Source organism: Sylvia atricapilla, chromosome 8, assembly GCF_009819655.1.
Source record: "Sylvia atricapilla isolate bSylAtr1 chromosome 8, bSylAtr1.pri, whole genome shotgun sequence".
Lineage (NCBI taxonomy): Eukaryota > Metazoa > Chordata > Aves > Passeriformes > Sylviidae > Sylvia > Sylvia atricapilla.
The window spans coordinates 4,464,363-4,491,647 of NC_089147.1; the positions used below are offsets into that span (position 1 = coordinate 4,464,363).

A 27,285-nucleotide genomic window follows, 5' to 3' on the forward strand; every position below is an offset into this window, starting at 1 on the left:
GGCCAAATAAGTCAGTTCTTGTTTCTCAAGTCACCTCTTTCAGTGTTCTCAGCCAGACACTCAAGGAGGAGTTCAGCAGAAAAGCTTTGAAATGTCCAGCACTGAAGATGCTTCTTTGGATGCTGGCATGAAAGAATCAGTCCTTCTTTACACCCTAGGTGTATTTGGACTGGATTTGAAAATCAGATGGCTTTATAAATTCAGCTCATGGTAACATCAGGTGTAACCTTGATTTTTCAAACGTGGTCTGGATGGTGGAATAGTCAAGTGAGAGCTGCCCGTTCACACTGACTGCAAACCCAAATAACGAAGCAGGTGGGTGGTGAAAGCGTCCTTCCACCTCCCTGCCTGGAGCTGCCTCTCACAGTTTCTGGTATGGAATGCCCTCCTGCATTTTCTTCTTCCAAAGAAATCCTCCCAGTGTGAGAGCAGCAGCTGCCAGCAGCACGGTGGTCACAGCCAGAGGAATGTGGGAGCTGTCAGCAGGCACTGGGCTCAGAGTCTCCCCTTTTGCCTGGATGTCAGAGGCCAGCTCTGTGCAAAAAACAGTAAGAGAGAAACTTACATTTTTTTCCCCTGAGCTAGTCAATTGCAAAGAGAATTCAGCAAAGAGAATTTGAGTTAAAAAGCTCTAATCTGGATCTGATCAGGACACTGGACAATTTTTCACAAATGATTCTGTGGCCATGAAAAACAAGTAAAGATTTGTGGCAAGAAATTAAGGAGAAACTGGGAGTCTGTAATGATTACACTCAAAGACCTTAAGATGTTGCTTTCTGCTAGTGGAAACAGCAGCTACAGGACAACATTTCCAAGAGGACCTAGAGATTGATTATAAATAAATAACAGACCTGTAAATCAGGCACAGACAGCTTTGGAAAATTAATACAAATCTGGCAGGGAGATTAGTTACATCTCATCCCTCCTCCCATAGAACTGAATCAATTGCCTTTTCACATGTGCAGAACACGGAACGGATCTAAACTATGATAGGAAGGAAAGAGTTTGTAAATCTAATGAAACTATTTTATATATGTAAAAAAAATTATCCCTCCATAAGAATTATAGCAGAATTGTAGATGGACCAGCAAAGGCACATTTCAGAGCTGGATCTCATGTCTGAACTGAAACACAAACACACAGTAACACAGAGAGCCTTACGTTGTTAAAGGTATTTAAACTCACTGATGTTCCTGTTCTCAGCCTGAGCTTCCCGAAGCTGCACGGGTCCAACAACAACGTCCACTTGTCTATGGGAAGAGTCTGCATTCCTCCTGAACCTGCTCACACAGCCCTGGTAGCAGCGGGAGGAGTAGTCGTGGAGCCTGCACACATCAAGCTGGCAGCGCAGGAAAACTGACGGGAACCGGCTCACGAAGGAGAAGGAGCTAAACCCAAACCGCGCGACGTCGGGGCGTGGAGAGGGGAAAAGGGAGTAGGTTTTATCACTGGCACACCTGCAGAGATGTGAAACCATCGGATCAGCTGCTAACTCATGGCTTCACCTGAGCAGAAGCACTATTACACCCTCTCTTTGCAATATGTTTTGAGGTTAAGTATAAAAGCAGGAAGTAAAAGAGAAATCAGAAGGCTTAAAAAAAGAAAAAGTGCTTTTAGGAAAAGGAGAAACTGCTAAATGTACACAGCACAGAAATTTCATAGCTTAGCATGTTCCCTATAAATATGAATAGCTGAAAACTGGATAGTGGTTCTGCTGGTTTCTCCATTTCAGGTTAGAGCCTGTAACGCATTTGCAAACAAGATTAACTGTTTGAAAAGGGGTCCCTGCAAGTTGTTGCAGAAAGATAAAGTTCCCCTTTCTGCTCTGGAAGCATAAAATTAATTTTAATACACTTCTAATTTTTTAAAAGTAAACATCCTGTTTAGCACTTCAATGTACTTTGGTATAAAATTAGCAAAGTTGTTTAGGCTTCCTTTAAAATAAGAAAAGGTTAAGGGGTTTCTGTTCTTTTTGAGTAGACAGATCTGTATTACAGTTAGGATGCTGTAAAACTCGTGATGTACACTAACGTAGAGCTGGGGACATCCCTCCCTTTTATACCTCTATTTCAGAAAGAAAGTCTGAGCTCTATTTCCTCACAGCCTCTTTGAGTGAAATCTTCATACTTGACTGCAACTTCTGAATGACATTTGGTTGTCATTCTGAATTTTACTCAGGCTTTGCCAAAATGCTGTTCTTAGGAGAACTTTTGCAATGAGAGTTACAAGCAATGTACACTGGTCCTAAATCACCTCGCCTCACAAATTAAGCTCTTTTAGAAGTACACATAGAGACACTTCTAAAGTAAGTTTTTACAAAGCTCTTACCCACTTTTGGTCAATTCATAGGCCAGTGTTCTAAAATCACTAGAATTAGGTGATGCCACGCAGGTGTCCACAAACAAAGTCAAATTTCGGTCAGAGCTGTGAAGAGAAGCTTGGAGGAACAAATTCTGATCCATGTCAACATAGTATGGGAAGTCATGCACTGGCCACTGGAAAGATGAGGAGTTGTAGAACATCAGGCTCACGTTGTATCTGCCATACTGGATTTCGTTGACGTCGGTGACATCATCAGCAATGTACATGACCTGAACCCAGGTGTTCTGCAGCATTTTGCAGCTGATGTGCAAGTGAAGGTCCTTCTTCCTCTTGATGACTGTACCAGGAGCAGGCACTTTTATCACATTGGAGTAGGTGATCGTTTCATTGTCGCCCTGTTTGGCACATTGAATGGGGGTTGAATTACCACATGTGAGCATGTTCACTGTAAATAGCATGAGTATTATGAGCTTCTTCATGTGCCAGGTCCTAGCACTCAGAAAGGACATGTCACAGTGAAAAATCCCAAACATCCAGGATGGGATTGCTCACTGAACTCTCCCTGATAAAATTCTGTGTGAGGCCAGCGTGTTATGAGCCTCATGCAGGTGTATCAAGCTCTGAGGATTAACCAGCAACCTCCCAGAAATGGCTTAATACTCATTAGCCAGACGGCTTGACCAGAGGTGCTTTGAAAAAGCAAAATGGTTTTAATTAAAGAGAAAATAACAAATGACACAAAACAAAAGAACAAAATCCATGCATGGAGCAGGGAAGCCCCTTGCACCTGCTAAGACACCCTGAAGAAATGCTGAGACTTTTTGCTGGTTCTTAAGTACACAAGGATCAAGGAGGGAATTTTTAACAAGCTAGCCAATAGAAACAGTTTCAGGTTCTGAGGTACATTTCAAAGATCCAACAAGTGCCTTTGTGCTGCCATTAGTCTATTTATGACTAGAGAAGCACAGAAGGTTCTGCTTCTTCTCCCTGAAAAATCCTGGGGTGGGACTGACACTCTGTTCCTAATATGGAAACATTTACTTGGTTGTGGGGGTGCACTGAAACACCTCCCCTCTATTTTTGTTCTCTAGAAGATCATTCGGAAACAGGTACAGGGAAGGATATAGGTCCCCTGGGAAGGAGGAGTAAAAATATTTAACCAACTTCAGGCTCCAGAACCACATGCTCCTTTTCTGTGTGTTGCATGCCTGTGCAGGCCTACAACGCCCTTTGCAACCCATGACAATTTTCCAAATGTCTGTAAAATTCCCATGCCAAGGGCTCTCCCAAATGTCTTGACACCAACCTGTCTGCGTGTACCACAGTCGCTGTATGAAATGTTGAATATAACCTCAGTTGATGTAATTTTTGGCCTACATTTAGGGTCTGCCAGGCTGATGCTCTCCACCGAGTAGCCCTGGGACTGGAGATAGTGTCTGTCTACCACTGCACGCATGTAGATTGGCAAACACAGAAGGGCTAGCGGAAAAAATACAAATTATTACTGATTTCAGGTACTTGATAATGTTTCCGTATTGCAAGTGCAACAAGTGCAATAACTCCCACCATTTAGAGAAGAGAATTCATAAGGCAAACCACTTATTTTTACACTTGAGGCTTGGATATGAGTAAGCAACAGGGCAGTACTGGAATAGGTCAGCCAAAGTAATGGCTTTAAATATTTCATCCTTTGAATATTTCTAGACACACAACTAGACCACTTCTTAATGGGCCTGAGCTGGTGTCAGCAGTAGCTCTGCTTTGAATAGTTGGCCTGGGAAACTTCCAAAAGTCCCTTCTGACCAACATTACTATGACTCTGTGAAAGTTTCTCCAGAAAGGTACAAAAATATATGTGAATTATGATGTGATACAAAAAAATACGAGTAAAGAAAATAACATAGAAAAGTATGAAAGGCAAATAAATGGAATATTTTTAAAGAAGAAAAAGTAGTTATTTTCTGAAAGTGACCAGTCAATAATCAGTCACAAAATTCAAGTAGGAATCAAAATTGAACTTCAAGTAGGAATCTATTACTGGTTACTTCTCAACATTAACAAATACTTATTTAGTCAAAAAAAAACAGTGTATAAAAGCTTCTGAGCAAAGAAAACACTACCAGGAGAACAGAATTACAAATAGAATGGAAATTTACTGGTGTTCTGGTCTGCTGAAAAGGATTGATACTGAGCCCGAAAATTTCCACTGGAATATCTGGAGTCACTGTAAAACCTGACAGACATGAAGTTTGAAGATGAAGTGTACGTGAGAGGAGAACCAGAACAAATTCTTCCAAGCAGAGGAGAAGATTTGGGTGGCCCGTCATAGATCTCAATATAGTCATTCTGGCATCCCCCTTGCAACCTGAGGAAGAAATGAGAATATATAAAAAAATGCATTTGCTAAACTTTGGGGGTTAAACGCTGAACAAACTATATCATAGGATTCTGCACTCACACATTTCCCATGTATATTTATCATTCATTTATAGGATAGGAGATGTGCCCGGGAGCTGTGGATGCAGTTGAGATTTGGAATTTTCTTGTTGCCCAAGCAGAAAGTGGGCAATAATGAATGTTGTCAAATTAGCAGTAAATTAAAAGTAAATTAATAACTTACAGTAAATTAATTACTTACTGAATTTTATCAAATGTGAGCGAAATGCGGAAATTGTTTGTTACGTGTATTTGCCACAAACAATCTGCTTTATCTGAAGAATTCAAAGAAGGACTCTGAAATGCTCCAGAAGACTTAAAAAGTATATCACCACAAATAATTTTTTGACCTGAAAAAGAAAAGGAAAAGAAAAAGGAAAAAATAAGGGATAGAAGTGATTAATTGAGATTTGCTTCGGAAGAAATAAAAATATGTTCTATTTACAGAAACTGTGACAAGACAAGGATAAATCTCAAAAGAAACATAATGATTGTTCTCCTCTCAGTTAAGCTACAAGAGTGAGGAACTCCTCAGAGAATTATGACCCGTGCCTGCGGTTTTTAACTTTGTCGGCTTCAGGCACATAGGCATGAAATCAAGTAAAAAGGTGGTGGCCTAAATACTGTAAAATCAGAGAAGGAACAAAAGAAAATTTCCCACATAATCAGCATGCTCTGAAATCCACCCGCAGCAATAGAATCACCCAAACACAAAAGATCAGTGTGTAGCATATAGAGTTAGAAGCAATAAAGATTTTTTTCAATGTATTATTATATTATGCAAATGAAAAGATTGCAACAGCAAAACAGTAATTATTAAACTTGCAGAGTAGTGGAGTGGAGAAATGGGAAAAAAAAATTTAAACATATATACCTGGAGGATTTGTAACAGGGGCTGTGTGTGTGACTGTATCTGACAAAAAAAAAGGGAAGCAGGTGAGGCGCTGGAAGACAAGGGAGCATGGCAATGTGTTCTACCACCCCTGGGGATGTTGGTGCCAGCCTGTCACTTGGGGAGTGGAGACCCTGGAGATCTCAGCAGAATGCTCACATATGGTGGGATCAACAAAAACATAATCTTAGATACACTGAAAATTTAAATCTGTAATCAGTTTAACACAGAACAGAAGCAGAAACCATTCCTTCCCAGGCCCTTGGCAATCCCCAAGAATTTCTGGGTCCCAAGTCTCTCTATTTCATCTGTATTCTGCTGTGCTTTTCCCAGGCTCTGCTCTGCCTTGGAGAAGACTAAACCCCAGCCCCAGAAGTACTAATTGTTTTTGCAAAACACATTTGCCACAAAACCGAAGATGTATTCACACTCACCGAAAGTCATAGTGATGGTGGAGCTGGTAATATCTGTGCCTGTGTCAGCTGTAGGGAAGATAAAGAAGCATATGAGATCCTGGTGGGTGAAGGCACATGATCAGACTACTCCCTGTAAAATGGTTTATGGAGACACTGAGAGTCTCAGCATAGTGGTATTGCATTGTAATGTCCACCAAAACCATACCCTCACACTCATCTCCAACACACACCAAATTCCAGAACAAAGACTACATACAGGTGCCTTCCCTTGCCAGGGCCTTGGCAATGCCCTCTGAATTTGGGGGTCCCGCATCTCTCCCCGATTCTGCTGTGCTTTTCCCAGACTCTGCTATGCCTTGGAGAAGACTAAACCGCAAACTCTGAGACACTAAATGTTTCTACAAAAATTAATGGCTAGAAAATGCAGGAGAAATTCAGACTCACCTAGATCAGTAGAGATGGTGGAGCTGGGTGTATCTGTGCCTGCGACCGCTGTAAGGGAAGAGAGGAAAGAGGCAGGTGAGGCCTGTTGGGTGAAGGACCAGGACTGGTTTTCTCCCAGTACTGGGCATGTTGCTGCCAACTTGGCACATGGGCAATGGAGAGCCCAGGGCTGTCAGCAGAATGGGCTCTCATGGTGGGACCAACCAAAAACAGGATCCTGCATTCAACACCAACACACACCCTGAATTCCAGCCAAGACGGGACACTTTCTGGAAGTGTGCCATTATGCAGGCAGTGAAATCAGTGGTACCTGAGCACACAACACCAGCATCTTCACTGTGGCCACAGTTGTGACTGCCCCAGCCATTGTTGCCACACTGGAAGAGGGACGACTCCCAGCCTGTACAGCTGACATCATCCAGGTAGATGTTGCCACTGCCTTGTCCAAAGTAGGCATTAGATGTTGCAGAAACAGCAGAGCCACATCCCAGCTGCCTGCACACCACCTGGGCATCATTCAGGTCCCAGCCGTCGTCACAGACGGTGCCCCGGCCCCCAGAGTGTGAAATCTCAACGCGACCCTCGCAGCGGTTCCTGCCGTTCACCAGGCTGATGGTGGCATCTGGGAAAGAAACAGGTAAGGGAAAACTTTTCACGGACCTCTAACACAAAGACACCTTTTCTTGTCAGGGCCTTGGCATTGGTCTACACAATTCAGGCCACCATCACTCACAGTCTTGGATGTGTTAAAATTAAACCACTTTTCAATAGTTTTCCTCTTCTCAAGGAGGAAACTAAATGCAGACCTCTGCCCTACTGACTATCCAACGAAGACGAATCGCCAAAAAAATGTGGAGAAATTCAGACTCACCTGAAGGAATGGACCACCTTAACCCCCGTTGATGGTTGGTTGTTTCATCTGTTGGGAAGAAAGAAGCAGCAACAAGTGATCTCCTGGTGGATGAAGGAGCACGGCAAGATTACTCCCAAGACTGGGAATGTTGGTGCCACCCTGTATCATGGCAGATGGAGAGCCTGGGGGGGTTCAGCATGGTGGTCTTTCATTGTGGGATCAACCAAAAACATAATCCCATGCTCATTCCCAAAGCACAGCAAATTCCAGCCAACAAAAAACACAAGCCTGTGCCCTCCCTTGCCAGGGCCTTGGCAATGCCCTATGGATTTCAAGCCACCAGAACTCCCAGTCTCAGCTGCATTCTTGCTGTGCTTTTCCTAAGCCATGCTCTCCCTTCTGGAAGAATAAACCCCATCCTCTGAGGCACGAATTGTTTCTGCCAAAAGAAGCAGCAGCAAGAAAAGCCAGGAGAAATTCAGACTCACTTGGAGGAGCAGAGAAGATTAATCTGGGTGTGGTTGTGGCATATGCAGAGGAAGAAGAGAAAGAAGTGAGGCTCTGGTGGAGAATGAAGAATGGCCAGGTTTCTCCCAGCACTGAGGATATTGGGGCCATCCTGTCCTGGGGATCTCAGGAGGATGATTTCTTTAACCTGCACTCATCCCCAAAACACACCTAATTCCAGCCAACAAAGTCCCACAGGCAGGCACCTTCCTTGGACGGGGACTTGGCATTGCTCTACAATTTTCAGATCCCCAGGACTGCCAGTCTTGGCTTCATTATAATGTACTTTTCCTGGGTTCTTCTGCCCCATGGAGAAAACCAAACCCCAAACTCTGCAGAAATGATTGACTCCTCAAAAGCACTGGCCAGAAACTGTGGACACATTCAGACCCACCTGGAAGAGTAGATGACATTAGCTTTGGTGTGTCAGTGCTGATGGCATCTGTGGAGAAGGAAGAGAAAGAAGCAGGTGAGTCCCTGGTGGCTGAAGGAGCATGATCAGGTTTCTCCCATCTGGGGATGCTGGTGTCACGTGGGAGATGGAGAGCAATGTCTCAATCTCAAGGTGTTCTTCCATGGAAGGTGCAAGAAAACCAATAATTTCTGGACACATCTTTAAGACACCTTTTTTTTTTTTTTTTTTTTTTTCTGTCAAATGAGTCCTAATTTTTTGATTGTGCTGAGATGTTGTGGATTTCCCTTCACTGGCAACTTTCAAGGTCACAAATGTCTCAGAGCATCTTCTGTCTTAAACTCTCTTTTAAACTTCTTTTTGAAAGTTTAAGCCAGAAGTTTTTTGGAGTTGCCTTGAAACTCAAATCATTCTGTGATTCCCTGAGTCTATTATTTTCGGCTTTTTGTTTCACAGGGCTGCTATTTACAATACATGTGATCAACAAATTCAGATGAGGTAGGTTTCTCCTAGAGTGCTGCATCTTTCTGGGGTGGAGGGCAAAGTTTTGATCTCTGAGAAATAAGAGATAATTAATAATGTCATATTCCACAAGGGTGTGATAGCCTCACAAAATTATCTTTTCAATTCAATTTCAAAAGGATGCAAAGAGGTCCAACTGAGGGCAAACCTGTCAGTTAGACAACTTATTTTTCAAAAGTGTGTGTTTGGATTAATGTTTGGTCAGACAAAGAAAAATAATCTGAAATTTTTAATTAATATTCGCATTTTTTTAGTGGCAATTCTTAATGTGTATTTGCTAGGACTGGACAGATTTTGTTGCAGGTCAATAAATCAAGCATTGAAGTCTTACGGTTAGCCTAATAAAGTGAAATACTCAAAGTAACACACAATTTTTGTGGAACTCACATCTATGCTTCTAATTTGAAATATCAGAGCACTTGCAGTTGTTTCTATACACAGATTTTCCTATAAAATTAGTTATTGTAAAAACAATTAGTTTTCGTTTTTCTGTTTTCTGTTTTTATAATTCAAGCATTTTGAAACATCTTTTTGAAAGCAGCGGGCAAAATTAGCAATGCACACTCTATCACAAATATACCCAGAGATATAATCGGTGTTGTTTTCGTATTTATAGCTGCTAAAAAAATGAACAAAGAGGTGTCTGTGTCAGAAGAAATTCCTTGCAAGAGCATAAGATTTCAGAAATCTTCTGTGAAAGAGGAGTGAGAGCCATACCCTTTTTGTTCCTTTGTTGGATTGGTTTTTGGGGTTTTTTTGCTGTTATAGCTTTTTTAAAATACTGAGAGTGTTTAGAAAGTCCTTAGCAATACTAAATATTGGTTTCTGAGGAAACCCAATGCTGTTTGTACTTGCACACTTGCAGACTGTTACAGTCTCCAAGGTTTTATTCCACATGCCTGAAAGTCCCAAGTTAGTCAAATGCACACACCTGGGAATTCCTGACACCTACAACACAACAACTGTGACTTTCTATTGCGCTCCCATTAAATGATATAAGGCTAAAGAAGTATTGGGTGTTTCCATGTGCATTTGCAAGATGGAATTTGAAGTGTTATAACACAGATATATATTACAGACAAAGCATTCATAATCCCTCATAATTCCATACGGAAACCCACAGATTTCTAGGAACAAAGCCTCTCAGTCTTTCACATCAGAATTCTTTCTAAATTTGGTTCAAGCTTATCTACAAGACACTACTGCCAAGCAATGATAATTTCATAACACACTCAATTAACTCATAACAAAAATAATATTTAATTGTGGTAGAGATTGGTTCATATTTTTATATAAGACAACCTGATGTTATCTAATTTCAGTCTGTCTTTGAATCTTTGCAAAGGGTTGATTCAAGTGGCCTGTATAGAGTGCCATGTATAGACCCAGCAGAGCAAAGCAAGACACACTTGTTCCTACCTTTTTGTGAAGAATATATTTTGTGTAGCTTAGATGAGCTGGCATCCAGGAGTGCTGCATTTAAGAGGAATAAGCACAGCAAGTCCCTGGTGGTCCCCATCTTGTCAAGAGATCCCAGCAAAAGGGAGCGTTAGAATTTATACTCTGCACGGGTAAAAGACTGGGGCTCTCAAGGTCAGCCTGGCCCATGCTGTATCTGAATTATTTTGCAATAAATTTTATGATTATCAGATCATTACAGAAGGATTATACAGGAGTGGTAAAGTTTCCATTTCCTCAATAATTTGTGGTACCTGGAAGAAGAGTAACTCTATGCCAGGCAAGACCATGATATGCCCTTATTTTAAGTTATCTTAACAGTATGTGCAGGCCCAGACTTACTTTAGGAACCAGCACAGTGAAACTATATGTTTCTTTGCCTCAAACATCTTAATTTTATTCATTTATTGCTAATAGGTAGTTGCTTGATTATGGAGGTTATAATGTATTCCAGGATGAGGCAGTAAATACAAAGAAGGTTTTCTAGTAAATTCTCCAGCAGACAATCCTGTATGTGTCATGTATGCTGATACTTTAGTTCTCCATTTGAAACTATAGGTTTGTTTCCCTGCTGTTTGAACACACATGTACCCACACACACAAAAAAAAAAAAAATCATAAATGGGATTAAGTCAGGAATCAAAAGTAAATTCATGCCAGTTATTTGTTATGTACCCTAAGTGGACCTCATCTGTGGGCTTCTGTTGAGCTTGCTCTGGTTTACCAGTGTCTTCCCTCCATCTACAGCGATGGTCCTCAGAGGCATCTGCCAGCAGGACTCCCTTCAATGCCTTGAATCACACAATTTCTAAAAAGAAAAGAAGGTTAAATTGAAATCAGAAGTCCTGTTGAGCTGGTTTCCTTGGTTGGTCTGTGTGAAGTCCTAATGGAGTTGTAGGTGACTTGAGGGCACAACAGCTCAAACTCCTGTCTGCTGGGGTCATTATATTGCATTTCTACTGTTTCTGTTCTCATCTGATGAGGAGAAATGGAAATGAACTAGGAAGAGGCCAGTTGTTGGTCTAATACTCTTTTCATTACACCCTGTCCAGGCTGTACGTCTCTGTTCATTTTGGCTACGAGACCAGCTACAACCAAACTGCAATAGTTGGATGTAACTCAATATTCCTGCTGGTGTATTCCAACCTTTCTTCCGTAGAAAAACACAGCTCGGGTGTAGAGCAAGGGGAATAAAGAGTGCTCTTCCTGCAAAGGTTCACAGTGCCCAACTAGAGGAAAGAAAGACAAAAGGCCAGAGTCCAGAAAGAGAATCAGGAGCTGTTAAAGTAATTTCTGAGAAGAGCAAGTAACTGGAGGACTGTGGTAAATACAACTGATTGTACTCACATGGTAATAAAGACATGGAAGCCTGAACATTGCTATTCACAGTTCTACTGCTCCTGACTGCCTGACAAGAGCAAAAACAATACCATGTGCTCAATGGAGTGATCACACACTGTCCTTGGGAGGGGGATGATGAGGTCAATCCTACTTCAAGATTCTTGAAAAAAGAGCCAGACTCATCTCAGTGGTGCCTGGTGGCTGGTTGAGAAGCACTGGGCATGAACTGAAGTACAATAAACCCTACTACACATAAGGAAAGAAAATTCCTCTGTGAGACTGGAGAAGCAGAGGAAGAGGTTGCCCAGCAATTTTATAGATTTCTCAATTCTTCAAGGTATTCACTCCAATTGGAATCAGCCCTGAAAAGCTTGTTTTCATTTGACCCTGCTCTGAGCAAGGGCATGGACTCGAGGATCTCCAGATCATGCAGCCATAGCTGCTTTGAGACAGTGTGAACAGAAAATTCATGGATGATATCAAGGAGTTTCAACAATGGAAGAGCACTAAATGCACAGTGGTTAAATGTATTCACAATAATTAAATCTGCTAGCAAGGTCCATGGACACGTGAATATATCAGGCTACTTCCCGGTGTCTGATTGCTGGTGCAATTCTGGCACTTCCAGTAAGTGTTCTTTAAATTATATGAGGACTTATGCCTTAATAACAGGCACCTTTGATTGGTAGAGGCTAAAATTCCAATGTAGTCTACAGAATGTGTCTCATATTATGTGTCTTATCTATAGCACACACTGAGATCAGAGCAGCAGGAAGTTTTATGCAGAAAAAAGTATCATAAAAGTCCACAAAAAGCATGAGTTATGAGACTGCATGGCTGCTGGCAGATCAGCAATCCATTGTGCTGTTCTCACATCAGGAAGAAATGGAACTTTTGCCTTGGCTCTTGACCACTTATCAGAGAGATAAAATACAGAGGATCAAATTTGTCTTACTGTAGTCAAAAGTCTTGAGACACAGGAAACATTTGAATAAGAATAAGACATTTGTATGAGAATATCAGCCTCAATTAAAGAATAACCTGTTTTTTCAGTGGTCAGCTGCTTGCTGGAACAAGTGTGCAATAAATTATACTGTTACAGTTGGATTAAAGCCCAAGTGCTTTCTATGCAATTTCAATCAGAAGTTTCAAAAGTTTCAAACTGTGCAATTTTTCAATCAGAGTTGTCATTTCTAGTTGCTCTTAGGGCTGTTAAACTCCATAGAAAGCTCTGCTGTGTTCATTGATCAATCATTGTCTTTCGGTTTATCAAAGGAATAATAAGACTTACAATAATACTCTGTGCTATAGATCCGTGGGCTGGTTTTCTGTCATACACTTCTTGCAGGAGGGAGCTTGAACAGAATTAGTCTCTCTGTATGTGCCCAGGAATGCTCTGGAGGACCTCAATTCCTGTATCTGTCCCTATTCATTTTGTGTTGTACCAGCTGGGCCATACCCTGCCAGGGGAGCCCCCAGCACTCACACTTTTAGTCTCCTTTGCTTCGTGCCCACAAAAGGAAAAAAATGTTCAGTTTTAAGTCTAAGAAAGTGACAAAATTAAATATCAGACATCTTATGAAAAGCAGGTGAAGTCAATCTGTACACCAGCCGTGCCTGTGTCTGACATTTGGGTGGTGTCCTGGGTCTCATGTCCTCGAAACCCCATGTATGAGCAGTCCTGCCCTTCCCACATGACATGACACACGTGCATTTTTGTCACATAATGACCGAATATCCCCAACAGTCAGAACTGCCTGTATTTGGAGGATTTCTGGCAGTGAATGTGACAATAACCTTGGTGGATGCTTCTTGTTGGGCCATATCTGCTCTTCCCTTAAATGACCCTGCAGGGGTCTCTTCTACTGGAAAGGAATTCTTTCCTACGAAAGGAATTCTTTCCTACTGCTTTATCGCTGATCTTCAGACCTGGCTTTTCACCTCTAGACCCTTTTAATACTTTGTTATTCAAATCACCCTTAGGTCTTTGAAGTGTTCTTAGCTTTAGTGTTCATTTAATGCCATTTTCCTTTCTTAAACCCAGTTTCTGAGTTTTACTGAGAGAAAAAGCACCAGATCTGGGAGAGTCTGAGGCAAACGGCTGCTGAAGGAGAAGGTGTGAACACAGAAAGCAACTTGGCTCCAAGACTTCCAACACTCTTCAGTGTTACCAGCTGTTCACCTTCTTGCCCTGACCTTGCCTTTAAGCCAAAAGGATCAGCAGGAAGGAAATGATGCTGCCAGTTGCCAAAGGGAATGGCTGAAGGGAAGTCAGCTCTTGGTGTGCACAAAGCCTAAGTGCAGGAAAAGCCACTGGTGCTCAAAAGAGAGAATCCATCAGAGGAGGTGTGCTGCTGCTGGGTGCTTTATGGTGTACATACAAGAGCAGACCTCAACCTTCCTCATACGTCAGCACCTTGCCTCACCTTGCACCTCTGACATTGCTCAGCTCCAAATGAACTTAACTCTTTCGCAGCTGGCTGGAAAACAGGAATGTCTCAAGAAGGACGTTTCTCAATCAACACCAGTGACCTTTCCACCTATATTAAGTAGCTTCTTCCCAACAAATTCTTCCTTTCTTACTGTTTTTTGGGTTTTTTAATTTTCTTTTCTCATGAGCATAAGAGGTCACATTTCCTTATGGGAACTTAGGTACGTTTTCTCCCTCCCACCTATTCCAGGTGTAAAAGAAGGAGGCTCAACTTCGAAGCAAAACCAGAGAGATTTTAGAACCGTACACTATGAGAAGAAAATAAGAAAAGAAAAGAAAAAAACCAAAATAACACAAAAATCAATTTCTAAAACCAACCCTTTCTCCCACTACAAACTGTTCATTTTCCACAAACAATGTAAAGAGGCATAACTCAGAACCTCAGGACAGTACCACTTATAAAACAATTTTTCATTCAGCCTTTGAGAGAGAGAAGTCACTCCTGTGGTTTGGTAACTTTCACGCAAAAGCAGCCCGCCCAGGAAAATCTGCATTTGTGGAACTTCCCATATCCTGTAGCCTTTCCCATGACTACCCATGAGCTGTGGATTTCACAAATTGGGGTGGTACCTTTTAAAAATGAGCTGTTTCAAAAAAAAATCCAAAGGATCTTTTTTTGACTCAGGGAACAGAGATGGTCTTCTCACGTCTTCACTGGCAGAGGAGCTTCCTCTCACCTCACTCTGTTCAACCTCTCATGAGGGCACATACATATTCACTCAGTTCATCACAGATACCTTTGCTCAAAATCCACAAATCATCTCCCCAGTCTATATCGTTCATGATTTAAAATATTATCCTGTTACCATAATCCAGAGGAGATTTTCAGCCTAGAACCAAGGCGACTGGTCATCTCTACCACTTAAGAGTCACTCTTCCTTTACTGACTTTGAGATCTCCATATTGTTCCTTTACATGTTTCAAATTTTCTCTCATCTTGGAGAAGGGTTAGAGTTTTGAAGTCTCAATTTGTGTCAGGATAGAGTTAAAGCCTGCCCAGGCCTGTGGTGGTCAGGTGATGTCCAGGACAGCAGCTGCAAATGTTTCAAAGCCATGTGGTGGGGAGGCTGATGGATACCTTTTCTTCCATCCCTCAATCTCATGGCACCAGCCGCTGGCAGCTGCTCTGTAAGGCTCAGTGTAGGCTGGGTGGGGGGATCCCATCCTCCCCCGGGCCTGGTGTGCCATCAGCCAGGGGCAGGGCACGGTCCTGCCATGACCAGCGCTGATCCCTGCCGCGGGACCGACACACGGCCAGCCCTGCCCAACCTCAGCCCGGCCTCCTCTGGGGCAGTGGATCTGGAGTCCTGGACACCCTGCCCAACCTCAGCCCAGCCTCCTCTGGGGCAGTGGATCTGGAGTCCTGGCCACTCCCGGACACCCTGGGGGCACCCAGGGCCTGAGGCGGGCTCCCCTCAGCTGCCCACATGTTATCTGCTCACGGGACGGGAGGGAAAGAGGAACTCTCCAACCCAGCTTCAGCTTTTATATGGGTATTACCAAAAGTCACCTTCTGCTTTCTGACTTGTCAGACCTTCATGTCAATCCAAAACCTGCCCGTGGCAGAGGTCCCTGTCCTTTCCAGAGAATTCTAAGTTCCTGGCAGGAAAATGCTGTTTCAACCCATGACACTTTGTCGGAAGCCACATTCTTCAACCTGACAGTGTCTTAGCCATGAGTTCACACACACATACACAAATGGGATGTCTGTAAGCACACAAAAATAAAGTGTTCCTCAAAAAACCATTTTCTTTCCTGCTTTTTTTAATTAACATATTTATGTAACAGGATTATGTTCATCCTACATACAAAATTTTATAAATGGCCTACATTTACTGAGAGAAATATGAATTTGGGAAGAACCATACTGCCCAAAGTCAGGAGTGCTGTACAGCAATAATTCCTCATGGGAGCCCATGAGCATATTTCCTTATGGCTCACTGTTGAGATTCTTTACTGCAAAGAAACATTTTTCTTGTACGACTTGCCAGTGTGTCTTTTGGTGCTCCACAGGTGCTTCATCTGCACATCAGCAAGGGCCAAATAAGTCAGTTCTTGTTTCTCAAGTCACCTCTTTCAGTCTTCTCAGCAAGACACTCAAGGAGGAGCTCAGCAGAAAAGCTTTGAAATGTCCAGCACTGAAGATGCTTCTTTGGATGCTGGCATGAAAGAATCAGTCCTTCTTTACACCCTAGGTGTATTTGGACTGGATTTGAAAATCAGATGGCTTTATAAATTCAGCTCATGGTAACATCAGGTGTAACCTTGATTCCTCAAACGTGGTCTGGATGGTGGAATAGTCAAGTGAGAGCTGCCCGTTCACACTGACTGCAAACCCAAATAACGAAGCAGGTGGCTGGTGAAAGCGTCCTTCCACCTCCCTGCCTCGAGCTGCCTCTCACAGTTTCTGGTATGGAATGCCCTCCTGCATTTTCTTCTTCCAAAGAAATCCTCCCAGTGTGAGAGCAGCAGCTGCCAGCAGCACGGTGGTCACAGCCAGAGGAATGTGGGAGCTGTCAGCAGGCACTGGGCTCAGAGTCTCCCCTTTTGCCTGGATGTCAGAGGCCAGCTCTGTGCAAAAAACAGTAAGAGAGAAACTTACTTTTTTCCTCTGAGCTAGTCAATTGCAAAGATAATTCAACAAAGAGAATTTGAGTTAAAAAGCTCTAATCTGGATCTGATCAGAAGACTGCACATTATTTCACAAATGATTCTGTGGCCATGAAAAACAAGTAAAGATTGTGACAAGAAATTAAGGAGAAACTGGGAGTTTGTAATGATTACACACAAAGACATTAAGATGTTGCTTTCTGCTAGTGGAAACAGCAGCTACAGGACAACATTTCCAAGAGGACCTAGAGATTGATTATAAATAAATAACAGACCTGTAAATCAGGCACAGACAGCTTTGGAAAATTAATACAAATCTGGCAGGGAGATTAGTTACATCTCATCCCTCCTCCCATAGAACTGAATCAATTGCCATTTGATATGTGCAGAACATGGAATGGATCTAAACTATGATAGGAAGCAAAGAGTTTGTAAATCTAATGAAACTATTTTATATATGTAAAAAAAAAATTATCCCTCCATAAGAATTATAGCAGAATTGTAGATGGACCAGCAAAGGCACATTTCAGAGCTGGATCTCATGTCTGAACTGAAACACAAACACACAGTAACACAGAGAGCCTTACGTTGTTAAAGGTATTTAAACTCACTGATGTTCCTGTTCTCAGCCTGAGCTTCCCGAAGCTGCACGGGTCCAACAACAACGTCCACTTGTCTATGGGAAGAGTCTGCATTCCTCCTGAACCTGCTCACACAGCCCTGGTAGCAGCGGGAGGAGTAGTCGTGGAGCCTGCACACATCCAGCTGGCAGCGCAGGAAAACTGACGGGAACCGGCTCACGAAGGAGAAGGAGCTAAACCCAAACCGCGCGACGTCGGGGCGTGGAGAGGGGAAAAGGGAGTAGGTTTTATCACTGGCACACCTGCAGAGATGTGAAACCATCGGATCAGCTGCTAACTCATGGCTTCACCTGAGCAGAAGCACTATTACACCCTCTCTTTGCAATATGTTTTGAGGTTAAGTATAAAAGCAGGAAGTAAAAGAGAAATCAGAAGGCTTAAAAAAAGAAAAAGTGCTTTTAGGAAAAGGAGAAACTGCTAAATGTACACAGCACAGAAATTTCTTAGCTTAGCATGTTCCCTATAAATATGAATAGCTGAAAACTGGATAGTGGTTCTGCTGGTTTCTCCATTTCAGGTTAGAGCCTGTAACGCATTTGCAAACAAGATTAACTGTTTGAAAAGGGGTCCCTGCAAGTTGTTGCAGAAAGATAAAGTTCCCCTTTCTGCTCTGGAAGCATAAAATTAATTTTAATACACTTCTAATTTTTTAAAAGTAAACATCCTGTTTAGCACTTCAATGTACTTTGGTATAAAATTAGCAAAGTTGTTTAGGCTTCCTTTAAAATAAGAAAAGGTTAAGGGGTTTCTGTTCTTTTTGAGTAGACAGATCTGTATTACAGTTAGGATGCTGTAAAACTCGTGATGTACACTAACGTAGAGCTGGGGACATCCCTCCCTTTTATACTTCTATTTCAGAAAGAAAGTCTGAGCTCTATTTCCTCACAGCCTCTTTGAGTGAAATCTTCATACTTGACTGCAACTTCTGAATGACATTTGGTTGTCATTCTGAATTTTACTCAGGCTTTGCCAAAATGCTGTTCTTAGGAGAACTTTTGCAATGAGAGTTACAAGCAATGTACACTGGTCCTAAATCACCTCGCCTCACAAATTAAGCTCTTTTAGAAGTACACATAGAGACACTTCTAAAGTAAGTTTTTACAAAGCTCTTACCCACTTTTGGTCAATTCATAGGCCAGTGTTCTAAAATCACTAGAATTAGGTGATGCCACGCAGGTGTCCACAAACAAAGTCAAATTTCGGTCAGAGCTGTGAAGAGAAGCTTGGAGGAACAAATTCTGATCCATGTCAACATAGTATGGGAAGTCATGCACTGGCCACTGGAAAGATGAGGAGTTGTAGAACATCAGGCTCACGTTGTATCTGCCATACTGGATTTCGTTGACGTCGGTGACATCATCAGCAATGTACATGACCTGAACCCAGGTGTTCTGCAGCATTTTGCAGCTGATGTGCAAGTGAAGGTCCTTCTTCCTCTTGATGACTGTACCAGGAGCAGGCACTTTATCACATTGGAGTAGGTGATCGTTTCATTGTCGCCCTGTTTGGCACATTGAATGGGGGTTGAATTACCACATGTGAGCATGTTCACTGTAAATAGCATGAGTATTATGAGCTTCTTCATGTGCCAGGTCCTAGCACTCAGAAAGGACATGTCATAGTGAAAAATCCCAAACATCCAGGATGGGATTGCTCACTGAACTCTCCCTGATAAAATTCTGTGTGAGGCCAGCGTGTTATGAGCCTCATGCAGGTGTATCAAGCTCTGAGGGTTAACCAGCAACCTCCCAGAAATGGCTTAATACTCATTAGCCAGACGGCTTGACCAGAGGTGCTTTGAAAAAGCAAAATGGTTTTAATTAAAGAGAAAATAACAAATGACACAAAACAAAAGAACAAAATCCATGCATGGAGCAGGGAAGCCCCTTGCACCTGCTAAGACACCCTGAAGAAATGCTGAGACTTTTTGCTGGTTCTTAAGTACACAAGGATCAAGGAGGGTTTTTTTAGCAAGCTACCCAATAGAAATAGTTTCAGGTTCTGAGGTACATTTCAAAGATCCAACAAGTGCCTTTGTGCTGCCATTAGTCTATTTATGACTAGAGAAGCACAGAAGGTTCTGCTTCTTCTCCCTGAAAAATCCTGGGGTGGGACTGACACTCTGTTCCTAATATGGAAACATTTACTTGGTTGTGGGGGTGCACTGAAACACCTCCCCTCTATTTTTGTTCTCTAGAAGATCATTCGGAAACAGGTACAGGGAAGTCTATAGGTCCCCTGGGAAGGAGGAGTAAAAATATTTAACCAACTTCAGCCTCCAGAACCACATGCTCCTTTTCTGTGTTTTGCATGCCTGTGCAGGCCTACAACGCCCTTTGCAACCCATGACAATTTTCCAAATGTCTGTAAAATTCCCATGCCAAGGGCTCTCCCAAATGTCTTGACACCAACCTGTCTGCGTGTACCACAGTCGCTGTATGAAATGTTGAATATAACCTCAGTTGATGTAATTTTTGGCCTACATTTAGGGTCTGCCAGGCTGATGCTCTCCACCGAGTAGCCCTGGGACTGGAGATAGTGTCTGTCTACCACTGCACGCATGTAGATTGGCAAACACAGAAGGGCTAGCGGAAAAAATACAAATTATTACTGATTTCAGGTACTTGATAATGTTTCCGTATTGCAAGTGCAACAAGTGCAATAACTCCCACCATTTAGAGAAGAGAATTCATAAGGCAAACCACTTATTTTTACACTTGAGGCTTGGATATGAGTAAGCAACAGGGCAGTACTGGAATAGGTCAGCCAAAGTAATGGCTTTAAATATTTCATCCTTTGAATATTTCTAGACACACAACTAGACCACTTCTTAATGGGCCTGAGCTGGTGTCAGCAGTAGTTCTGCTTTGAATAGTTGGCCTGGGAAACTTCCAAAAGTCCCTTCTGACCAACATTACTATGACTCTGTGAAAGTTTCTCCAGAAAGGTACAAAAATATATGTGAATTATGATGTGATACAAAAAAATACAAGTAAAGAAAATAACATAGAAAAGTTCTAAAGGCAAATAAATGGAATACTTTTAAAGAAGAAAAAGTAGTTATTTTCTGAAAGTGACCCGTCAATAATCAGTCACAATATTCAAGTAGGAATCAAAATTGAACGTCAAGCATCAATCTATTACTGATTACTTCTCAACATTAACAAATACTTATTTAGTCAAAAAAACCCAGTGTATAAAAGCTTCTGAGCAAAGAAAACATTACCAGGAGAACAGAATTACAAATAGAATGGAAATTTACTGGTGTTCTGGTCTGCTGAAAAGGATTGATACTGAGCCCGAAAATTTCCACTGGAATATCTGGAGTCACTGTAAAACCTGACAGACATGAAGTTTGAAGATGAAGTGTACGTGAGAGGAGAACCAGAACAAATTCTTCCAAGCAGAGGAGAAGATTTGGGTGGCCCGTCATAGATCTCAATATAGTCATTCTGGCATCCCCCTTGCAACCTGAGGAAGAAATGAGAATATATAAAAAAATGCATTTGCTAAACTTTGGGGGTTAAACGCTGAACAAACTATATCATAGGATTCTGCACTCACACATTTCCCATGTATGTTTATCATTCATTTATAGGATAGGAAATGTGCCCGGGAGCTGTGGATGCAGTTGAGATTTGGAATTTTCTTGTTGCCCAAGCAGAAAGTGGGCAATAATGAATGTTGTCAAATTAGCAGTAAATTAAAAGTAAATTAATAACTTACAGTAAATTAATTACTTACTGAATTTTATCAAATGTGAGCGAAATGCGGAAATTGTTTGTTACGTGTATTTGCCACAAACAATCTGCTTTATCTGAAGAATTCAAAGAAGGACTCTGAAATGCTCCAGAAGACTTAAAAAGTATATCACCACAAATAATTTTTTGACCTGAAAAAGAAAAGAAAAGGAAAGGAAAAAAAAAAAAGAAGAAAATAAGGGATAGAAGTGATTAATTGAGATTTGCTTCGGAAGAAATAAAAATGTGTTCTATTTACAGAAACTGTGACAAGACAAGGATAAATCTCAAAAGAAACATAATGATTGTTCTCCTCTCAGTTAAGCTACAAGAGTGAGGAACTCCTCAGAGAATTATGACCCGTGCCTGCAGTTTTTAACTTTGTGGGCTTCAGGCACATAGGCATGAAATCAAGTAAAAAGGTGGTGGTCTAAATACTGTAAAATCAGAGAAGGAACAAAAGAAAATTTCCCACATAATCAGCATGCTCTGAAATCCACCCGCAGCAATAGAATCACTCAAACACAAAAGATCAGTGTGTCGCATATAGAGTTAAAAGCAATAAGGATTTTTTTCAATGTATTATTATACTATGCAAATGAAACAGATTGCACCAGCAAAACAGTAATTATTAAACTTGCAGAGTAGTGGAGTGGAGAAATGGGAAAAAAAAAATTTAAACATATATACCTGGAGGATTTGTAACAGGGGCTGTGCGTGTGACTGTATCTGACAAAAAAAAAGGGAAGCAGGTGAGGCGCTGGAAGACAAGGGAGCATGGCAATGTGTTCTACCACCCCTGGGGATGTTGGTGCCAGCCTGTCACTTGGGGAGTGGAGACCCTGGAGATCTCAGCAGAATGCTCACATATGGTGGGATCAACAAAAACATAATCTTAGATACACTGAAAATTTAAATCTGTAATCAGTTTAACACAGAACAGAAGCAGAAACCATTCCTTCCCAGGGCTTGGCAATCCCCAAGAATTTCTGAGTCCCAAGTCTCTCTGTTTCACCTGCATTCTGCTGTCCTTTTCCGAGGCGCTGCTATGACTTGGAGAAGACTAAACTCCAAACCCTAAGGCGCTAAACGGTTCTGCAAAATCAATGGCCAGAAAATGAATGAGAAATTCAGACTCACCTAGATCAGTAGAGATGGTGGAGCTGGGTGTATCTGTGTCTGAGGGAGCTGTAAGAGAGTAAAGGAAAGAGGCAGGTGAGGCCTGTTGGGTGAAGGACCAGGACTGGTTTCCTCCCAGTGCTGGGCATGTTGCTGCCACCTTGGCACATGGACAATGGAGAGCCCAGGGCTGTCAGCAGAATGGGCTCTCATGGTGGGACCAACCAAAAACAGGATCCTGCATTCAACATCAACACACACCCTGAATTCCAGCCAAGACAGGACACTTTCTGGAAGTGTGCCATTATGCAGGCAGTGAAATCAGTGGTACCTGAGCACACAACACCAGCATCTTCACTGTGGCCACAGTTGTGGTTGCCCCAGCCATTGTGGCCACACTGGAAGAGGGACGACTCCCAGCCTGTACAGCTGACATCATCCAGGTAGATGTTGCCACTGCCTTGTCCAAAGTAGGCATTAGATGTTGCAGAAACAGCAGAGCCACATCCCAGCTGCCTGCACACCACCTGGGCATCATTCAGGTCCCAGCCGTCGTCACAGACGGTGCCTCGGCCCCCAGTGTGTGAAATCTCAACGCGACCCTCACAGCGGTTCCTGCCGTTCACCAGGCTGATGGTAGCATCTGAGAAAGAAACAGGTAAGGGAAAACTTTTCACGGTCCTCTAACACAAAGACACCTTTTCTTGTCAGGGCCTTGGCATCAGTCTGCACATTTCAGGCTTCCATTTCTCCCAGCCTTGGCTGTGTTAAACTGCTTTGGCTGCCTTCTCCTCTCCCACAGAGAAAATTAAACCCCAATCTCTGAGGCACTATTTCTTTCTGCAAAAATCAGTGGCCAGAAAACCCAGGAGAAATTCAAACCCACCTGAAGGAGCAGAGGTCATTAAGCTGAACATGTCAGTGGTTGTTTCATCTGTAGGAAAGAAAGATAAAGAAGCATATGAGATCCTGGTGGATGAGGTTCCATCATAACATTACTCCCTATGAAATGGTTTATGGAGAGCAGGAGAGTCCCAGCATGGTGATATTCCTATTGTGAGATCCACCAAAAATATAACCCCACACTCATCTCCAACACACACCAAATTCCAAAACAAACAAAGACTACATGCAGGTGCCTTCCCTTGCCAGGGCCTTGGATATGCACTATGAATTTCAGGGTCCCATGTCTCTCCGTTTCATCTGCATTCTGCTGTTCTTTCTCCAGGCTCTGCTCTGCCATGGAGAAGACTAAACCCCAGCCTAAGATGCACTAATTGTTTCTGCAAAACACATTTGCCACAAAACCCAGGAGGTATTCAGACTCACCGGAAGTCATAGAGATGGTGGAGCTGGGTGTATCTGCCTCTGTGGCATCTGTAGGGAAGATAAAGAAGCATATGAGATCCTGGTGGGTGAAGGAACATGATCAGACCACTCCCTGTAAAATGGTGTATGGAGAGCATGAGAGTCTCAGCATGGTGGTATTGCATTGTAATGTCCACCAAAACCATACCCTCACACTCATCTCCAGCACACACCAAATTCCAAAACAAACAAAGACTACACATAAATGCCTTCCCTAGCCAGGGCCTTGGCAATGCCCTATGAATTCCAAGGGTCCCATGTCTCTCCATTTCATCTGCATTCTGCTGTGCTTTTCCCAGGCTCTGCTCTGTGTTGAGGACTAAACCCCAGCTTCTGTGCTACATATTTTTTCTGCAAAATGCTGTGGCCAGAAAACCCCGGAGAAATTCAGACCCGCCTGAAGGAGCAGAAGTCATGAATATTGGTATGTCAGCAGTTGTTTTGACTGTAGGGAAGATAAAAAGCATATGAGATCCAGGTGGATGAAGGAGCATCATCATATAACTCCCTGTAAAATGGTTTATGGAAAGAGCAAGTGTCTCAGCATGGCAGTATTTCTATTGTGGGATCCACCAAAATCAACCCCAGACTCATCACCAACACACACCAAATTCCAAAACAAAGACTACATACAGGTGCCTTCCCTTGCCAGGGCCTTGGATATGCCCTATGAATATTGGGGTCCTGCATCTCTCCCTGATTCTGCTGTGCTTTTCCCAGGCTCTGCTATGCCTTGGAGAAGACTAAACCCCAGCCTCAGGGGTACTGATTGATTATAGAAAAACCAGTGGCCGGGAAATACAGGAGAAATTCAGACTCACCTAGATCAGTAGAGATGGTGGAGCTGGGTGTATCTGTGCCTGCGACCGCTGTAAGGGAAGAGAGGAAAGAGGCAGGTGAGGCCTGTTGGGTGAAGGACCAGGACTGGCTTTCTCCCAGTGCTGGGCATGTTGCTGCCACCTTGGCACATGGGCAATGGAGAGCCCAGGGCTGTCAGCAGAATAGGCTCTCATGGTGGGACCAACAAAAACAGGATCCTGCATTCAACACCAACACACACCCTGAATTCCAGCCAAGAGGGAACATTTTCTGGAAGTGTGCCATTATGCAGGCAGTGAAATCAGTGGTACCTGAGCACACAACACCAGCATCTTCACTGTGGCCACAGTTGTGGCTGCCCCAGCCACGGTGTCTGCACTGGAAGAGGGACGACTCTGACCCTGTACAGCTGACATCATCCAGGTAGATGTTGCCACTGCCTTGTCCAAAGTAGGCATTTGATGTTGCAGAAAGAGCATGGCCACATCCCAGCTGCCTGCACACCACCTGGGCATCATTCAGGTCCCAGCCGTCGTCACAGACGGTGCCTCGGCCCCCAGTGTGTGAAATCTCAACGCGACCCTCGCAGCGGTTCCTGCCGTTCACCAGGCTGATGGTGGCATCTGGGAAAGAAACAGGTAAGGGAAAACTTTTCACGGTCCTCTAACACAAAGACACCTTTTCTTGTCAGGGCCTTGGCATCAGTCTGCACATTTCAGGCTTCCATTTCTCCCAGCCTTGGCTGTGTTAAACCGCTTTGGCTGCCTTCTCCTCTCCCACAGAGAAAATTAAACCCCAATCTCTGAGGCACTATTTCTTTCTGCAAAAATCAGTGGCCAGAAAACCCAGGAGAAATTCAAACCCACCTGAAGGAGCAGAGGTCATTAAGCTGAACATGTCAGTGGTTGTTTCATCTGTAGGAAAGAAAGATAAAGAAGCATATGAGATCCTGGTGGATGAGGTTCCATCATAACATTACTCCCTATGAAATGGTTTATGGAGAGCAGGAGAGTCCCAGCATGGTGATATTCCTATTGTGAGATCCACCAAAAATATAACCCCACACTCATCTCCAACACACACCAAATTCCAAAACAAACAAAGACTACATGCAGGTGCCTTCCCTTGCCAGGGCCTTGGATATGCACTATGAATTTCAGGGTCCCATGTCTCTCCGTTTCATCTGCATTCTGCTGTTCTTTCTCCAGGCTCTGCTCTGCCATGGAGAAGACTAAACCCCAGCCTAAGATGCACTAATTGTTTCTGCAAAACACATTTGCCACAAAACCCAGGAGGTATTCAGACTCACCGGAAGTCATAGAGATGGTGGAGCTGGGTGTATCTGCCTCTGTGGCATCTGTAGGGAAGATAAAGAAGCATATGAGATCCTGGTGGGTGAAGGAACATGATCAGACCACTCCCTGTAAAATGGTGTATGGAGAGCATGAGAGTCTCAGCATGGTGGTATTGCATTGTAATGTCCACCAAAACCATACCCTCACACTCATCTCCAGCACACACCAAATTCCAAAACAAACAAAGACTACACATAAATGCCTTCCCTAGCCAGGGCCTTGGCAATGCCCTATGAATTCCAAGGGTCCCATGTCTCTCCATTTCATCTGCATTCTGCTGTGCTTTTCCCAGGCTCTGCTCTGTGTTGAGGACTAAACCCCAGCTTCTGTGCTACATATTTTTTCTGCAAAATGCTGTGGCCAGAAAACCCCGGAGAAATTCAGACCCGCCTGAAGGAGCAGAAGTCATGAATATTGGTATGTCAGCAGTTGTTTTGACTGTAGGGAAGATAAAAAGCATATGAGATCCAGGTGGATGAAGGAGCATCATCATATAACTCCCTGTAAAATGGTTTATGGAAAGAGCAAGTGTCTCAGCATGGCAGTATTTCTATTGTGGGATCCACCAAAATCAACCCCAGACTCATCACCAACACACACCAAATTCCAAAACAAAGACTACATACAGGTGCCTTCCCTTGCCAGGGCCTTGGATATGCCCTATGAATATTGGGGTCCTGCATCTCTCCCTGATTCTGCTGTGCTTTTCCCAGGCTCTGCTATGCCTTGGAGAAGACTAAACCCCAGCCTCAGGGGTACTGATTGATTATAGAAAAACCAGTGGCCGGGAAATACAGGAGAAATTCAGACTCACCTAGATCAGTAGAGATGGTGGAGCTGGGTGTATCTGTGCCTGCGACCGCTGTAAGGGAAGAGAGGAAAGAGGCAGGTGAGGCCTGTTGGGTGAAGGACCAGGACTGGCTTTCTCCCAGTGCTGGGCATGTTGCTGCCACCTTGGCACATGGGCAATGGAGAGCCCAGGGCTGTCAGCAGAATAGGCTCTCATGGTGGGACCAACAAAAACAGGATCCTGCATTCAACACCAACACACACCCTGAATTCCAGCCAAGAGGGAACATTTTCTGGAAGTGTGCCATTATGCAGGCAGTGAAATCAGTGGTACCTGAGCACACAACACCAGCATCTTCACTGTGGCCACAGTTGTGGCTGCCCCAGCCACGGTGTCTGCACTGGAAGAGGGACGACTCTGACCCTGTACAGCTGACATCATCCAGGTAGATGTTGCCACTGCCTTGTCCAAAGTAGGCATTTGATGTTGCAGAAAGAGCATGGCCACATCCCAGCTGCCTGCACACCACCTGGGCATCATTCAGGTCCCAGCCGTCGTCACAGACGGTGCCTCGGCCCCCAGTGTGTGAAATCTCAACGCGACCCTCGCAGCGGTTCCTGCCGTTCACCAGGCTGATGGTGGCATCTGGGAAAGAAACAGGTAAGGGAAAACTTTTCACGGTCCTCTAACACAAAGACACCTTTTCTTGTCAGGGCCTTGGCATCAGTCTGCACATTTCAGGCTTCCAT

The 27,285-nt window shown here is 43.3% G+C and overlaps 1 protein-coding gene across 1 annotated transcript in view; it reads right to left on the minus strand.

Annotated features, from left to right (window-relative positions):
- Positions 1-361: 361 nt before the first annotated feature.
- The window catches only part of LOC136364463 (deleted in malignant brain tumors 1 protein-like), a 48,658-nt gene continuing 21,734 nt past the window's right edge, over positions 362-27,285 (minus strand). The window contains exons 11-32 of the mRNA XM_066324434.1: positions 26,870-27,181; positions 25,145-25,156; positions 24,703-25,014; positions 24,394-24,441; positions 23,534-23,581; positions 22,536-22,847; positions 22,226-22,273; positions 21,090-21,237; positions 20,608-20,816; positions 19,829-19,930; positions 18,459-18,789; positions 17,316-17,587; positions 16,497-16,665; positions 7,382-7,464; positions 6,821-7,132; positions 6,085-6,132; positions 4,961-5,108; positions 4,479-4,687; positions 3,629-3,801; positions 2,329-2,717; positions 1,186-1,457; positions 362-534 (exon numbers count right to left, since the gene is read on the minus strand). Coding sequence (XP_066180531.1) covers positions 362-534; positions 1,186-1,457; positions 2,329-2,717; positions 3,629-3,801; positions 4,479-4,687; positions 4,961-5,108; positions 6,085-6,132; positions 6,821-7,132; positions 7,382-7,464; positions 16,497-16,665; positions 17,316-17,587; positions 18,459-18,789; positions 19,829-19,930; positions 20,608-20,816; positions 21,090-21,237; positions 22,226-22,273; positions 22,536-22,847; positions 23,534-23,581; positions 24,394-24,441; positions 24,703-25,014; positions 25,145-25,156; positions 26,870-27,181 — 4,130 coding nt within the window. The remainder of the gene's footprint in view (positions 535-1,185; positions 1,458-2,328; positions 2,718-3,628; positions 3,802-4,478; positions 4,688-4,960; positions 5,109-6,084; positions 6,133-6,820; positions 7,133-7,381; positions 7,465-16,496; positions 16,666-17,315; positions 17,588-18,458; positions 18,790-19,828; positions 19,931-20,607; positions 20,817-21,089; positions 21,238-22,225; positions 22,274-22,535; positions 22,848-23,533; positions 23,582-24,393; positions 24,442-24,702; positions 25,015-25,144; positions 25,157-26,869; positions 27,182-27,285) is intronic.